The sequence below is a fragment of the Malaclemys terrapin genome, chromosome 1 (assembly GCF_027887155.1).
Source record: "Malaclemys terrapin pileata isolate rMalTer1 chromosome 1, rMalTer1.hap1, whole genome shotgun sequence".
Lineage (NCBI taxonomy): Eukaryota > Metazoa > Chordata > Testudines > Emydidae > Malaclemys > Malaclemys terrapin.
The window spans coordinates 215,764,108-215,782,089 of NC_071505.1; the positions used below are offsets into that span (position 1 = coordinate 215,764,108).

The following is a 17,982-nucleotide window of genomic DNA, read 5'->3' on the forward strand; positions in this document are numbered from 1 at the left end:
TGATGCAAACCAGAAATTTTGCTTCTCTGTAATGGCCTTTAAGTATTATTGACCCCGGAAGACTTTGTCATAAACAGCAAAATGACATAATAAAAAACAAGACACTTAATGCTGAACAATTGGGAAGAAAAGAAAATTTTAGTCTGGCTGTTTATAAAAACCTCAGAGTTTTTTGTTTTTGTTTATTTTGTGACCATTATCACTTGGGAGAAAAGATGTCTTTGTTAAAATTAAACACTTCCATCCATTCTGTTTAAGAGTGAGAGCTCACAGTAGACAGCTCTAACATGCCCAATAAATCCTCCAGAAAAAAACATGGAAGACAGATGTGACAATCCTAATATTTGTAAGGTTTAAAAAAAAGCAGAAAGAAAACTTTTAAAAAATAAAATACATAATAATAAAGAAGCAAAACAAGGGAAAATCCTGCTTAGTATGGCTTCCTGTTTTTTCACTAAAGGCTTCATCCAAAGCTTAGTGATTGGGAGTCTTTACACTGACTTCAGTGGGTTCTAGATCAGACCCATAGTGTGGGTACAGTGAGAGAGGACTGTGGAAGTGGTTACCTCTACGCAAGGCTCGCAGATTCTGTTTGGCGTGGCGGTGCAGCTCCTCCACACAGGGTGGTCTGGTAGAGGGGTGGAAAATATTTCTTTGCTGATGCCAAGGTGCTCGGTAGTACACGCTCAGTTTACTCTCTGCATCCAGGTTAGAGACAGCTATAGAATCAAAAACAAGAGAATAGGACATTTACCCACTGTTACATGAAGCTTATCTGAAATAGCAAGCTAGGCACCATACTTGGAAGGTAAGTTACTACTAGAAAGGGGTGCTGAACGAGTCACGTCATGTCTACTCCTATCTGGTGATAGGGACCACTATTCTTCTATATACTACCCCCCAGCACCAGCAGGGGTCCTGGGCCGCATGCTGACGCCCGCCCTCCCCCTCCCCAGCATCCGCATCCCGGCAGGCCATCCCCCGAGCAGCCACGCTGCCCCTCCAGAGCATCCATGGCACGCCCCCTCCCCCCCCCGGACACTCCCCTCCCCAAGGTTTAGTCAGGGGTATATAGTACAAGTCACAGACAGATCACGGGCTGTGAATTTTTGTTGACTTTTACTAAAAAATACCCGAGACTAAAACATAGCCTTAATCATTATCATCTCCATTTTCAAATGGCAAAACCAAGGCACAATGAGCTGAAGGTAATGTGCTGAAGGTCACCTACTGAACCAGTGGCAGAGTGGAGAACAGAACCTACCAGTTAGCTCTCAATCACCCACTCTAATTACTAGACTATGTTGTCTCACTATAATATTCTGTATCCTCACTATCTTACAACACTGGTTGTTCGCTCACTTCATGAAGACTGAGACTACCGGATGAACCCGCTAAGCAAATTCAAATGCTACCTTTCAGAAAAGGTACTTTTTAATAGGCATTGACTCTTGAGGGACTAAAAACTTCAATTGCTCTGCCCATGAATCTCAAAGGACTTCCTCTGAAAGTTGCATGAACCAGCTACACATTAAGGAAAGACAGAATTTCTCAGAAACATGTGGGCCCAGGAGAGGCAAGTTTACCTTTACTGTATTCAGTCACTAGTTTTACAAGGGACAAAATAAATAAGACAGACAACATGAATTCTGCAGTTCTGCGGTGGCCAAACAGAGCAGATTTGTATCGCTACATTCAACAGCTTGTATAAAAAAGTAAAAAATATTTTTTTACATCCCTATCTCTTTACTGTTTTTTTATAAGCTCCAACACTAATTGCCTGCATAAGATCCAGACTTTCTGATTATTTCTCTTTGGCAGTTGCTCAATGATCTCAGGTTTCTCCCATAAAACTAAGGAGTCATAATAACGACTCTGGTCACGGGGTAAAAGTCACAGTACTCTCAACACTATGCAGTGTGTGTGCGTGTACAGGGCCAGGGAGGTTCTCACTACACAAATATGGAGCCATGAAGTCCTCCTAGCAGTGGGCCTCAGAGTCAGGTCAGATCCAGACAGTACTTGTAACGATAAATGCATTGAACCCCTTTCCTCCTCTCCCCTGGTCTTTTTCAAAAAGAACAGTGATACACAGCACTCTCTGGCAAATGGTTCAGTTCAGTGACCCCGTTGCGGTCAGTCTCATAGGGGACCAGGTCATCACTCAACAGTTCTTGAGAGGGAAGCCATTCCCCAAAACAGCATGGGTAAGAAAGAAATCCAGTCATTCATTCAGTTGTTCAGTGATAGCATTCAGTGGGGACTGATCAGCTAGCAGTGTCCAAAGTTCTTTATGCTTCTCCTGCTCAAACTTAGGGACACCTCAAAATGTCTGTCTGACATGGTGGCAGGAAGAGAGACCTGGCCTCCCCAAAGGACTGGGCTCAGTTTGGCTCTTGACCATCTGCATTTGTGCTTAGTGGTTCTCCCACCCATACTGTTGTTGACAAGGTTGCAGTTCAATACCAAGTGATACTCCTCCCCAATAGTAACAAGGAAACTGATATCTGCAGACAGCGAAAGCTATTGGCTTCCTATCCATTCTGTTTACCCCCTGCTTACTCTGCAGGTAATAGCAAAAAGACATATCCTGCAGAATTTGTTTGAGTAAGAACTGCAGGTTTTGGCTAACAGTGACGAATTTTCCAGGACATGCTTGGATTCCACTGGGTGTCCCAGATATCTGCAATTTTGGCTGTGGTTTTCTCCTTCCATTTCTCAAGGATACAGCTTATGGGCATCCAGCATCTGCTCCACTGACGGCTTTATGTGCATCCTTGCCATTGCTCTGCTTCCTAGCTCCTACCATCTGGAGGAGAGCCAGGGTGAGCTGGGAAGAGGAGGCGACAGCTAGCAACACGGGCTGCCTCAGTCCCAGTCCAGTCCCCAAAAGCAGCAGCTAAAGTCCTCCCTCAAGGATTGAGGGAATTAACATGACATTTACAAATCTCCACATCCTTGTCTCTGCTTGTATGTTCTGTCCTTTCTCCCTACCTTTTGTCTAATCTATTTAGATTGTAAGTTCTTTGGGGCAGGGACTGTCCCTTACTATAAGTTTGTACAGTGCTTGGCACAATGAAGTTCTGTACTTCATTGGTTCCTAGCCACTTTTGTAATACAAAATAAATAATAATAATAATAATAATAATAAAGAGAATAGGCATACCACAGTACTAAGAGAAAGACACCATGAAACAGGAGTGGAAGAAGGGGACAACATGGAGTAGGCGAGTGGAAGGGTTGGAAAAAGCCTGTTGTATATTTTAGTTTTCCCATGTACTGCACCTTTTCATGTTTTAAGAATCTGATATTTGCAAGGGCAGTTGCCATTTTGTGAGGGAGAGCTGAAGCAGCATGTTACAAAGAAGACACACACCGTGCTCTCTCATGGAGACATGAGAGAGCACAGTTTCCCTTACTCTAAAAATAATAATCATTCAGATAATAATCATTCAGATTGAAAGTATGTGGTTGTTTTTTTCTGTATGGAGAGAGGAAGGGCAAATCCCAGAGGCAAGTATTGGAAAGGGAGAACCACAGGAGGGGGAGAAAAGGGGAAGAAGCTGCAAGGGAAGAAAACCTAGAGCCAGCCTGGACAAACATAATGGAGGGAGTTGGCAGGCTACCTAAACTCCCCCAGTGATGACAAAAGTCACCCAAAGCCTTTGAGCCTTGTTAGTTATGGGGAGGGTTGCAGGGCAAGGTGGGAGCACTCTTGAGGTCCAGGCAAATGCCCAAGCTGTAGGATACTTATCTGAACTAATCCTAAAGTCTGAGCATTGTGGGGTTCTCCCATCACTGGTTTAATATGCATCTTTACAAAGCAAGACTTCCCATGGTTTCCAGTGTTTTTTGCAGTGTTGCATCCTTGTGACAAATTGCCACTGTGTATTGCAACATCCCAATGCAATATTACTACATGGGGCTGAGAACGAACACGGTGCTGGTAGATGTTTTGGGGATAGCGAGTTGCCTTTAAGTATTAGTTTTGAAGCCATACTTATCCATTATGACTATTATAAATAACAAATATCACCAGAATGCATATGCAACCCTTGGTGGCTGGTCTATCTATCTACTTGTATGGCTCTCATCACTGAAGAATCTGAACCGCTCACAATGACTAATGGATTTTACCCCTTTGAGGTAGGGAAGCCTTACCCCCATTTTACAGACAGGGAACTGAGACATGGGGCAGATTAAGTGACTTCCTCAAGGTCACGTAGAAAGTCTGTGACTGAGGTAGGAATTGGAGTCAGGTCTCTTGAAACCCAGTCCATCACCCTATTCACCACTCAAGGCTTATTTGCAGAATTATCCATGGGGAAAAATGTATACATGTTGGCAATCATTATAATTGTGGTAAACATTCTTTATAGCACTGGGGATAGGGGATGTTCATTATCACAGAATGTATGACTGGAGATACGAATAAAATGGCAGACACAAGCAACCCCTTCCGATCCCCAGAAGAGTTGCCTGGACTCCAGCTCACGTAACTTTGTGTGGGGGCCCTAAACAAATGGAGAGTTTTACCTACTAATAAAATGTTCATGTATATTTCATTACAATGCGACAGATCCTGCAAACTCATGCAGAATTCCCCTGGGCTTCAGTGGCAATTGTATAGCAGTAAGATGAGCAGGGTTTGGTTGAACGTGTTCCATGAAGGTTTTAAAATAAAAATGTTTAGTGCAATTGTATTATGTATTAACTATGCAGTGCTGTAGGCATTCATGGTATTTTACATGTAAACTGGCTGCATTCTCTCCCTACCCTGCTACCCCTTCCACAATAATTACTCTCTTCCAGGTAAACCTACGCAAGCTAAATATAGTACTACATTAAAGAATAAACACATGGTTCGTTCTCAAAGGATATGATGCTAAGAAGCTTAAAACATACGGGACCACATCCTCAGCTAGCGTAAATCAACGTATCTTCACTAGTTCCACTGGAGCCATTGTGATTTAGTCCAGCTGAGGATCTAGCCCACTAGTACAAATAAGTCATAGCTTTTTGCACAATGCCCACAGAAATGAGTTAATATCATTAAAAAGTTCCTGGGTTTCCCAATACATCTGCTCTCCTCTTTTAGGCTTTTGTTGTTGTTTGTTTTTTGGGTCTTTTAGGCTCTGGTCCTGCAATCGCATCTGTTAGCACAGACCCTTATGTCCATTGGCTGACACATTGACTGGGAGCTGTGTACAAAGGCTGCAAGTCCAAGCCAGTGGGTGCAACTGCAGAACTGGGGCCTTTTGCTGTAAGCTCTTTGAGGCAGCGACGGTTTCATTTTGTGCCCAGAGCTGAACCTATTGTCTGCACTAAAACAAACAACTAAAGAAACAGGGGGAGAAAGATTTTGTGGTTAAAGAACACTGGGCTGGGACTCAAGAAACCTTGGTTCCATTCTCATCTCTGCCCCATACAGGATATAGAAGCTTGGGTTAGTCATCCATTCTCCCTATGCCTCAGTTCTTCAGCTGTAAAATGGAGATATTCATATTTTTCTCCCACCCCTTCTTTTGTCTCATCTCTTTAGAGTGTGAGCTGTTCAGGGCAGGAACTGCGTTTGTACAATGCCTAGCACTAGCCTCTAGGAAATACTGTATTATAGATAATAAATAAATAAAAGTAATACATCAGCTGTAAAACCAGAACCCTTTATTAACTTCTGACCATCAAAGTAGGCTGAAAAAAATCCAGTATAGATGTATGAAGTATAAAATTTCTGTCACCACACACAGAATTTTTTTTTGCCTTGACAAAAGAATAGGGTGACCAGATGTCCTGATTTTATAGGGACAGCCACGATATCTGGGGCTTTGTCTCATATAGACGCCTATTATCCCCCACCCCCGTCCCGATTTTTCACACTTGCTGTCTGATCACCCTAGAAAAGAAGATCATACAAACTATCACGTTTATTTCACCCATGAATCACTCAATTGTTTTATCTCTTGTGGAATGAAAAAAATAAGACCCCCATTTAATACAGTCCCCATTAGATACGGGTTATGTAACATTGGTAGGTTTCATGTCAATCTGAGTCAAACAGACACACACTAATGACTAGTCTCCTGAGCAGATTTTGCAGTTTTCTAAATGGAGGTGTAACCAGAGTTGATCACATTTAGCATTCATAGGCCCGTCTCTTCCCCTCTCCACTCACTTCTATCATCCCTCCTCCTTTTGGTTTTCAAAATCATGATGTGGCTGAGCTGTGTATGGATGCTTGAAGGTAGTACAGCCTTGTGCACTCAAGCGTGTTTGTTCTAATAATAACGACAGAAAGGCCAAGCAACAAAGATTTCTGCTCTATTTATTTTGATAGATCCAGGGGGTTCCCCCGACTCTCTCACTTGCCATCTCCCTCCCCTCAGCTCCTTCAGTTTCTTAACTTTCTAGGTTTTTTTTTTTGGGTGGTGGTGGTGGTGATTATAATTATCATTGGGTATCAGGAAAATAATGTCACATACTTTCTGGTTCAGAGAGAAGGAATTACTGTATTTGTTGCAGGATGTGAAAAAGGGCAGATCCAGGAGGGGATTTTTGCAGGGGGGGGGGAGCCTATATGCTAAGGATTTGAAAGCTCAGAGCTGTAACGCAATGAATCGCTGCACAACAGAAACAAAACCATGGAGGCTGCTGATTCCTTCTTAAAGTATATACATTCCAAAACGAAAAGTAGAAAAGGATCAGACTAATGAGTAAGCCTATTCTACAGTCTGGAGCAGAGCTCCTCTTCTGAGTGGCTCTAATGATAATGACAAGTTTCAGAGTAACAGCCGTGTTAGTCTGTATCCGCAAAAAGAAGAACAGGAGTACTTGTGGCACCTTAGAGACTAACAAATTTATTAGAGCATAAGCTTTCGTGGACTGCATCCGAAGAAGTGGGCTGTAGTCCACGAAAGCTTATGCTCTAATAAATTTGTTAGTCTCTAAGGTGCCACAAGTACTCCTGTTCTTCTTTCTAATGATAATGACTCTCAAATCTGCCAGTCATTTTTAAGAAGCCAGAAAGAATGGAGAGAGAGTAGGGGCTGCACCAAAAAGTCCCAGGCCAAAAACTACTTTTCGCTATAGTACTGTGTATGATGGCCAGGTGCTCTGGAAGTCCCCAATAATCAGATGCGTGGGGTTGTGGTTGAGAGGTCCTTTTTCTCCATTGCTGCTGCCCCGTTTTCAAGAGAAGCTGCCCTTTCATTTTAACAAGTGTATTTTTTCAAGCCCTTTTCAGTTAATAAAGGCAGCATATTTCCTGTTCAGTTCAATGTAACAACAAGACTATATATTGACTCAGTTTAGCATACATCTGTGTGCAGCTAGTGAAGATCATTAGCAGCAGCTTCTGTTTGATCAAACTCTACCACGCCTGCTGCATGGCTCAACGGTAAGTTTATATGCAGAATATTGTAAGAAATGCAGAAAATTAATCCCGAGAAGGGCCAGTCCCTCTCAAACACAAGATAATCTGGGAACACATTCAACTTCATCATGCATATTAGTGCATAAATGTTTCATTGAAGCAAGTGCTCAGTCTGACGTGAATTTTATTTATAGCCCTGAATGTCTCAAATGATTTTTTCCCTTAAGTACTTGTGTCTTTGCTGTTACATCCAGGGAGGCGAAGCCTACAATGCTGCAAAATGTACAATCTCTTGTCTGCTGTACATGCCTCACATTGTGTGTAACGTATCAGCAACTTCTGATCTTTCATGACAATCTTTTCTGCAGCGGCTGCTCTCCTTCCTCCTGGCACAAGGACGGCTGTCCAGCCGTCCCCAATACATGACAGCAACCCAGAGAAAGAAGCAGAGCTGCTGGCAGCTGTGAAATAAGGAATGCTGCTACATGGCTGGCAATCATGGGGATGCCAAAAGCTTTGGTGGTGCAATAAGATCACCAATGATGGACACAGACTGAACAGCCTGCCAGCCAGTCTTAAAGACCTGTCCAAAGATTGATCCAGGTGGCACTCAATCTGGAAGGAATTTATGTTCTTTTGGGACTTGCCATGATGCTGCTGCTGATGATGATATCTTCCAGTGGCCTTCTAGAGTTTGCTAGTTCTTCCTTATGCATACATCTGAAGCTTTCCCAAGACATCAGTCCTGAGCAGGGCTCCTTTTTATTCATGATTCACAAATGTTTATGTAAAGGGCTTTTTTAATTTGCATGAACATTTGAGGAATGGCCATTCTTGGCAAACAAAGTTATTCACTCTTCAGCACTGTTACTGAGATGTTTCAATCATCCCACTGAGAAGCACAAATGATACCATGTGATTTAAATGACTACTCACATGCCAAGAATAACGAATAGTGAATAATAAACTAAATAGCTGAAGTCAACAGTTCATGAACACCCTTTAGGCTGAAAACTGGCCAAACCTATAGAGCAGATACTTGCAAATAAACAAACCCTTGTGCAGAAATCATAGACTCATAGACATTAAGGTCAGAAGGGACCATTATGATCATCTGGTCTGACCCCCTGCATGCTGCAGGCCGCAAGACCCTTCCCTGGACTCTACCGTTGAAGTCCCCAATCCTGTGTTTTAGTGACTTCAATCGGCTGAGACCCTCCTGCTAGTGATCCCTGCCCCATGCTGCGGAGGAAGGCGAAAAACCTCCAGAGGCTCAGCCAATCTACCCTGGAGGAAAATTCCTTCCCGACCCCAAATATGGCGATCAGTAATACCCCGAGCATATAGGCAAGAGTCTCTAGCCTGACCCTTGTTGGCCATTATGCTGTTCATGTACCATTGCTTGGTTTTCCTTGGCTACTATGTTTTATCATTAAACCATTCCCTCCATAATCAGAATTGGTTCATACAAAATCAATTCCCAGAAAGGGTTACATGTCAACAATTTATTCACAACCAACTCTAGTCATAACTTACGAATACTTTCCTAGGTCTGGCAGAAATATTTGCTAATGCGTACTGATCACATACCTCACAAAACAGAGAGAGACCAGTTTTAAAGTACGGAATAGAGCTGATCAGAAATGTTTTTGAATTTCTGATGAACAATTGGGGGAGAGGATTTTGGTGACATTTTTCAGGGGAAATATTTCCTCCGCTAATCCTAGATCTCTTATATTTTTTGTAAGGCTGCACTCTGCTGAGGAGCAGAAGACTGTGCAGGTGTCAGGAGGCTCTTGAAAGGCTCAAGGTTGTCAAGTTCATGATTTTAACATGGGTCTTAAAGCCCCAGCTCCTTGAGTCATGTGATTATGTGAGAAATCAGCTTTCACATAAAAAAGTATGTTTCTAACCCTCATTGTGGCAAAGAAAGCTTGAAAATGTGTACCCTAAAGGTTCAGAAGAGAGAAGGCAAACGAACCTACAATTTATTAATTTTAAGAGCATGAGATTTTTAAGCCAATCTCATGATTTTGGGGGGCCTGGATCATGATTTATTTTAATGCTTTGGGGATGGAAATACTAAAGGCTCCCAGTTCAGGGGAGGGTAAAGGCTGAGCAGCAAAAGCCATGCCTTGCTGCACATCCCACAACATGCCTTAACACAGCTAGAATAGTCCCTTTCTGCCAGAAACGCAGGCAGCTTATGTCTGTCCATGGCAGGATGGAGAGGAGTCCAAGTACTCTCTCCCCTCTATAACATACCTGTGTAAGGGGAGCCATAATTTCTACCTAGGTACTTGTATATGGCCTCGTCACCATAGTAACTGAATGTCTCACAATTATTAATAACTTTATTTTCAAAACACCCTGGTGAGATAGGGAAGTCGTATGACTTCCATTCAATAGATGGGGAACAAAGGCCCGGAGAGGAAGTCTGTAACAGAACTGAGAACAGCACCCAGATCTCCTGAGTCCAAATCCAGTGTCCCATCCAGAAGGCTTCAGCTTAGTCATGGAGGTTGCGGAAATCGCGGAATCCATGACTTCCAGAAACCTCCATGATTTCAGCCTGCGGCAGTGGGGAGCTGCATAGTCCCCGCTGCCCACGGCAGCCAGGAGCTGCGGGGAACCCCCAGTACCTGAGGCAGCGGAACTCCGAGCCACCGCAGGCAGCGGAGGGAACTCTGGGGCTCCCAGCTGCTGCAAGCGGCAGGGGGCCCCACAGCGCTGAACCGCAGGTGGCAAGGGACCCAGAACTCCGAGCCCCAACGGGTGGTGGAGCCCCAGAGCTCCAAGCTGGGGCCTCCGCAGCTGCCCAGCCACTGCCAGTGGCATAGGGACCCTGCAGCTTCCCATTTCGTCATGGATATTTTTAGTAAAAGTCACCGCCAGATCACAGGCTTCTGCAAATTTTTCTTTATTGCCCGTGACTTTTACTAAAAATATCCGTGACAAAATCTTACTAATCCACAAGACCATGATCAGGCTATTCATATATTGTACTTGCTTCTCACCAATACAGTGACACTTTTTATGTTGCAACCACATTTTCTAAGTGACTCCTGACATTTTGCTGTCTGACAGTGTACTACATGTTTGGTAATAACAGCTGTTTAGAGGGGGGAAAACTAATGGGCAGCCAAAAACTCAGCAGCATTTAGTGTTCAGTTATCTGGACAGATAAAACATTGGAAAGCATTATTTGCATGTCTATTGTTGTGCGGATAATTGAGTTATGCATTTACCTGATATTGACTTAACTGGAATAACACCATGTGCAATTCAAGAGGGCTGTATCAGGAGTGTGTGATTCTTATGCAGGTAAGAAGATTGTGCCGTTAAGCAACGCACACTTACATGGAGAGTACCGCTCTGCAATCACATTCCCTGACTCTGCCGCATTTAGTCACTGTTGACCAAACATGAATGCAGTTTTAAATGCTTTTCTCTCACAGCATCAAATAATTTATAGCATGGTTTGTCATAAGCCTGAGCATTTCAAAGACTTCATTAAGGGATGGACGATAACCTCCCAGAAGTACACACCATTGTTTATTTTTAGGCCTTCGTTCCTGGAAAGCTCCCCTGCTCAATGGTATCTTTCTCTCTCTCTATTCTTATTCTCCATCAGTGCCCTAGCCTAGACTGTTTCAAACAGGAGACCGCTGCAGCTGGAACAGCAATGGCTTGATGAGCTCTGCTGCTGATGAATAGCAAGGAGTGTATCTAAAGACAGAAGGCTTATGTTTGAGTGTTTCACTAACAGATTTGCCCTTCTAACCCTCGAGCAAGGTGGGGAATAAAAACAGCATTTATACTGTATGTGCATGTGTATATATATATTATACATATCTATGTACATACATACACCCTAATGTGCATTCCCCATTTTACAAACACACAGAGTTCTGCAAAGAACAAATCCCTCTGCAACCCATCGATTCTAATGCACTGTGACAGAAAGTACTGAAGAGAACTGCAACATGCTTATCTATTAATAAATGTCTGAAATATTCAATAATATATGTGCAGCCATACTATTTCTGTGAGCCTTGTTCTGTTATAGGCAGAAGCAAATCCATCAGGGCAAGCAGCTTAGTAAGCAAAATGGAAAACTACAGAGGTGCTCCGGCTTTATTCCCAGGGCTGAGGAAGGCATGTGACTAGGCAAAGTTTTCTCAGTGGTGTGTGCATAACATTAAACATTTCATCCTCTCCTTCTGCGGCTCCCACTGTCCTACAGAAAAGTTTATTCTGCCCCAGCTGAGCTTCTTCATGTTTATAACAGGGGGAAGGGCTGATTCAACATGCAGCAGTAATGCTGGTGGAGGTCTGGAGAGTATGTCATCAGGACAAGGGCAAAAAGGCAGAAAACTGAAGAGCTGCTGCCCAGGGCCGGCTCCAGGCACCGGCCCACCAAGCTTGTGCTTGGGGCGGCACCTGGAGGGGGGCGGCACGGCGCGGCACTCTGGCTTCAGCCGCCGGGGAGAGCAGAGCCCTGGCCAGGCTCACCGCCCTCCTCCGGCGCTCTGGCCGCCGGGGAGAGCAGAGCCCCGGCTGGGCTCGCCACCCTCCCCCCGGCGCTCTGGCCGCTGGGGAGAGCGGAGCCCCGGCCGGGCTCGCTGCCCTCCCACCGGCGCTCTGGCCGCTGGGGAGAGCGGAGCCCCAGCCGGGCTTGCTGCCCTCCCGCCGGCGCTCTGGACGCCGGGGAGAGCGGAGCCCCGGCCGGGCTCTCTGCCCTCCTCCCGGCGCTCTGGACACCAGGGAGAGCGGAGCCCCGGCCGGACTCTCCGCCCTCCTCCTGGGGCTCTGGCCCCTCAGCGGAGCTACGGCAGGCTCACCGCCCTCCCCCCGGCGCTCCGGCCGGTCGGGGAGAGCGGCCCGCGGCCGGGCTCGGCGCCCTCCCCTGCCACACTTGGGGGGTGGGGGGGCGCGGCGGGAGGCTTTTTTGCCTTGGTTAGCAAAAAAGCCAGAGCCAGCCCTGCTTCTGCCAGGCAAATTTAAGGCTGCTGTGTGCTGTTTCCTTTCATGCTGCGCCACTATTCATTCCAATTTGCTACTATAGTCCCAAAAAATAGGGTTACAATATATCTGGGTTTTCCCAGACATTGCCTCTCTCTTGAGCCTTCTTTCTCTGTCCGGGCAGATTTTTCAAAAATAACAGGAAATATCTGGGGTTTTGGCAGAATAGACAAGCTGCAGCTCAGAAAGAGCCCCAATTGCTCCACTTCCTGATTGGTCCATTCCCCTGCAGCCACAACTGCCAGATCTCACCCACTCAGGCCCCGGTTCCCATCCCTGGGGGGGGGGGGTACCACAGGGGAGGCACTGACTGATGGCCGTCGCTGCGTCCTGGGCTTGCACCAACCGCCCTGTCACTGTGACAGAGAGTGACACTGCCCCCCATCTCCAGTGAATACCCCTGCCACATGGACCCCCTCCAATACCCCCTAATATACCTCATTCCAGCTCCCCCTTCCTCCCTCCCGCCCGCTCCCCCTCCTCTGGAAGTGTCCTCTTTTTGGGAACCGAAAATACGGTAACCCTACCAAAAAAGAAAGCATCTCTGTACTCTCCAGGGTACCAGAAACATTGTGGCACCAGTGGCTGAGTGTGTAATCTCTGTAGCACACTCTGTAAGCACTCTTAAGTCTCCTTGGTACCTCTCTCTCCCCACACTGATATTTCTCTCATATACTGAATGAGTGCATACCACCATAGCACCGTAGAGTTTGCCTTAGCTGTAGTACTCCTACTTTTATCATGAAGTAGGGTGTGGTTGACTGTGATGTTGCTCTCAGAACGCTGATTTTACATGCTATCACCCATGGTCAGGCTTTGCAGAATTCATGTGATTTTTCTGCTTGCCTTGATTAATACTCAGTTTCAGGATCTCATGATAAAACCATCCATATTCCCCACCAGACTATTTTTAATAAACAATTTTATGCACATTTTTATGATAGGTCTAATGATATTTCTGCAAAAGCTTCAATCACTGCCTCCTGCCAATTCTCTTACCCAAGACATTAATCACTCTTGCATATGTATTTACCTTCTGAAGGGCACTTTTCAGTAATTCTCTTCTGAGTCTGACCCCAGCACCCACTCTTCAGGAACAAACACAAGCTCATGCATCAGAGCAGAATGCATCGACATCCACACCCATGACACAAGCAGCCTCTCCAAATATGTCAACACAGAGATCAGAACTGGAGACCTTCCGAGCCTTGCCAATACACACTGGGAAGATACCACGTGACGCAGAACTCTGCTGCCTTGGCACACGTGGAGATAGGAACCTGCTGAACGTTCTTTGTATAGCAAATACATTCTCATTCTGTTTGAAGTCTTCACAACTTCCTAATATCACCATCTAGGAGCAAAGGGATAGCTGAGTCTCCATGTTCATTCAGTCCTGGGCGTCTCTGCTGAATGACATCACCATTGAAAGTGCCAGCTTAATACTACTTGTGCTGATTGTACTGTGAGGTGGACATCTGGCCATTAGAAACCAGACTGAGACCACCACCTCATTTCACAGCAGGACAATGGAGAGCCATCAGATGGTCACAGTTTTTGTTCACTACTGATCTGGACTGGATTAAAACTGGTGTCCTAGAGAAGAAAGTCCCTATATTCCATTACAAATCTTGTTAGCCAAACAGTCCCCAAATTTGCTTGTTGTGACTATCACAGTCCAGACACCCCAAGGGGAGATCGGGGGGGTTGAACCCCATGGAATAAGCATTTGAATCTACTGATTACATACAATATTATTGTGCTATAAAAGTACATTGAGTAAGGTCTTTTATGACCACTTGTAATGTTTTGAACTTGATGGTCATTATGAAAGATGTGTGCAGTCTGTGGTTATGAATTTATGCATTTGTGTATATATAAAACTGTGCTCGTAATTCGTACTGCAAGTGGGCAGCCGGGCAGGGAGGGTCTGCGCCTCGCCAGCCAGATGAGTCTAGCTCCAAGCACCTAGCACTGTACAGCCCAGGAAGAGCCAAATAAGAGATAATGGGAAAGCTTTGAGACATCCCAGCTAGAATTTCCTCGCGCCATACCAGGAGTGAAGAGACAAAAGGGGGAGGAAAAAGCCCTTTACGAGGAGGCTTGAAACAGAAGCTTTTGTGCAGAACTTAAGAACAGTCTCAAAGGCAGAGGAGCTGTCTGTAAATGCTGGATCCCTCATATGGCTAGGGGACACTCTGAGAAACTGTTCAAAGGCAACAGATAACTTGTATTAGAGAAGGGAATTTAGCTAATGTAGAAGTATAAAGCCTGAAGTTGTGTCTTTACCTGTATTTTCTGTGTAACTTGTATGCATTTGCCTTTCCATACTATTCCATCTTTGAATCTGTGATTTTTCTATTCAATCCATTTTTGGTTTACTTTTACCGCCAGCGGGTCTCTGCTTGGAGTGGGTGTGCCAAAGTGAACTGGTGGCTGTTTTCACACCTTTGGGGGATGACAAAGCAGAGGCGGAAAGTCCGAGTGTCTGGTAGTTAAGAATTTGGGAAGGGCGGATTTGGAGAGACTCCGGACTGGAAAGGCCGTTGCTGTCACCCTACAAGGAATAATTAAGGTGGTGGAAGCTCGGGTGAGACCTTTATGCTCATGGGCTGGCTGCTGGTGTCAGCGTTCAGAGCCATAGCAGCACGGCATTAAGGCACGCCAAGGTTCCAGGACTGGTGGTGACAGAACCCCTTATTAGTTTGGGCGATCCCCAAAACATCACACTTGCCATGAGTAATGATGATGCCACAATTCCGGCAAGGAAAGACAGAGAGCAGGAGAAATGTTAAATAAATATGAATAATAAAAATAAAGAACAAAGTGTGTAGGCCACACATTTCCCTAGCAGAATGGCATCAGGGATGTATCTTTGATAATGTTTTCCCCATCACTATCTTTAATTACTCCTGACATCTCATTTATCATACGTGAGCTCCAGAGAAAGAACATACAGAGAAAGAACATTTGTTGTCTGACCTCAGGGAAAATAACTGCCCTTAATTTCATGAGGAAGAATCTTCACAATATGGGCAAAACTTCAAGAGCAGCTAGGGACGTGAAAAAAAGAATTTGGTCCCTCAGTCCCTGTGCTGGAAGCAGCATGAACATTCCCTTGGGGGAAAACGAGAGGGCTTTGCCTTTCTTTTAAGCAAGGCCCCTCTGACATGGAATACTGGCACTGAGAGGCTCCAAAAGAGGTCTTTGTCCAAGCCTCCACAGTCAGAGAGAAGGTTTACTTGGCATGAAACCTGAGGGTAGAGAAAGAGGAGCAAATTTAGGGGAAGGAGACGGTGGCAGGGGGTGGGGTGGGAGAGGAGGGACAGAAAGATTACAGGGATCCCCTCTATAAAAATAAAATTATATAAAACCCAAATTCTTTCCTAATTTGCACTAGTGTAACCCCAAATGGCATTCGATGAGCTTGCATGGATGAGCCAGTAACTGAGGGCAGACACTGGCCTCAAAAAAGAAAACAATACTGTAACACTTATACAGGAATGTACTAACATGCCTCTCTTCACTTGCATTAAAGCAGCATTAAGGATGAGAAATCAAGCACACAAAAGTCAGGAAATTCAAAAAAAGGAGAGGGGCCAGATTCTGATTGCATTTACACCAGATATTTTCAGAGCCATTCCACTGATTTCAATGGAAGACATGGCCACATAAATATGCCCAGCAAGTGCCACCCCCTTTTAGCGCTTACATGACTGCCCGCCAGGCCTCATCCCCACTAGGTGCTTTCCAACAACACAACTAACCTGCTTTCCTTCCAGATGGATTTTCCACTTGGACCTATTGGTACACACATGGCCCCTGTCACCATAGAATCTGAGCACTTTGCAATCTTTAATGCATACTGATCCTCATAACTGAGGTAAGGCAGTGCTATTATTTCCCTTTTATAGAGTGGGAACAACAGCACAGAGAGGCTAAAGTCCAGATCTTCAATGGTATTTTAGGCTCCCCACTCTCATTGATTTCAGTGGGAGATGGGTGCCTGAATACTCTTGAGTCTCTGGGCCAAATGACTTGCCCAACCTCACATAAGAAGCCTGTGGCAGAGCGGGGGCTTGAACCCAGGTCTCCCACGTAGAACTAAGCAAATAATCGGGTTGTTTTGGTTTGTTGGCAATTCCAAAAAAAAAAAAAAAAAAAAAAACTTTTATCTCAGGCTGAACCAAAAGCTTTTAAAAAACGTTTTGGTGAAGACATTACCAAAATGTTTTGACCTTTTCAATCTAGTCTAAACTATTCTCGCGTGGCATGAATTCATGAATAGTTTCAGTAGCTTTGAAACTGCATTTTTAGTCTATTTGTCTCCAAATTTCCCCCCAGCTCTACTCTCTCCCAAGTCCTCGGCTACAGCCATGACCGTTAGACTATCCTTCCCCTCTGCAAATCTGCACTAGTAGAAGCTCATAAGGACCCTGGAGTGAATCAGATACTAGATATATAGAGAATGCATATGAAAAAAAAAAACAAAAAAACCCTAAGTTTTCCCAAGCTGAGGCATTTGGAAAAACAAGGAGCTAAAAAAAAAAAAAAAAAAAGTCTTTCTGTAGAACAATGACAACCACCCAGGTGTTAAAAGCAAAAATAAAGCTTCATATTTTACTCTTTTTTTCCCCCATCTGTCCTTTCAGTGCTCTTGGCTGGCTGCACTGAACTCCGTTTAACTGCTAGTTTAGGTAGCTAGCAACATTTTCTTTCAGTTGTATTTAGTAAATATTATTATGCATATTTTAACTACTCCCAAGCACAGCAAGGGAAAATAAAGTCAATCATCTCTTTTTTCCTTTAAAAACAGTGAGTCAAATTCTCCTTAGTTATAATGGTCATAATGACTTTAATGGGTTTGCCTGGGTGTAACTGAGAGTTAGGGTGACCAGACAGCAAGTGTAAAAAATCGGGACGGGGGTGGGAGGTAATAGGAGCCTATATAAGAAAAAGACCCCAAAATCGGCACTGTCCCTGTAAAATTGGGACATCTGGTCACCCTACTGAGTGTAAACTTTGGGTCAGTATGTGCCATCTCTACCATACTTGTTAAACCTCTTCCAGGTAGCAGGCAATTGATACCTTTTAGTGACCCAGCAAAAGAGCTATGAATGCATCCATTTTGGGCCTCAAAGCTCCCTTTTCAGGTGTCCTTTCTGACCCAACAGATTGCATATTATAAATTATTCGCTTAGATTTTAAGCTCCTTGGTGCAGGGACCATCTTTTTGTTACATGTTTGTACAGCAACTTGCACAGTGGAGTCTTGGTCCATGATTTAAGGCTTCCAGGTGCTACCATAATACAAATAAATAACAACAATAAATAGGTCCAAATAAAGGTACACTATCTTGTGATCCTTATTTACCTTTAGGATATTTCCCCTTTATTATGGCTGAATATAATTTTGGTGCACACTTGGTAGGATAGTGTAACAGCCCATCCCAATACTCCTTAAGAGGAGACAACCTTCCCTTTCATATGGCCACAACAGAGTCATTCCGAGGGTAGTGCTTAGCAAGAAGGAATAGAATGCTATGGCGATTTAACTTGTGAGGTTTCACTTGTTGAAACCTCATCAAA

General features: G+C 44.5%; 1 protein-coding gene across 2 annotated transcripts in view; it reads right to left on the reverse strand.

The window, feature by feature from the left end:
* The window catches only part of NHS (NHS actin remodeling regulator), a 351,391-nt gene that overhangs the window by 42,510 nt on the left and 290,899 nt on the right, over positions 1–17,982 (reverse strand). For both annotated transcript variants that reach the window (XM_054006889.1, XM_054006897.1), the window contains exon 2: positions 567–719. In XM_054006889.1, coding sequence (XP_053862864.1) covers positions 567–719 — 153 coding nt within the window. The remainder of the gene's footprint in view (positions 1–566; positions 720–17,982) is intronic.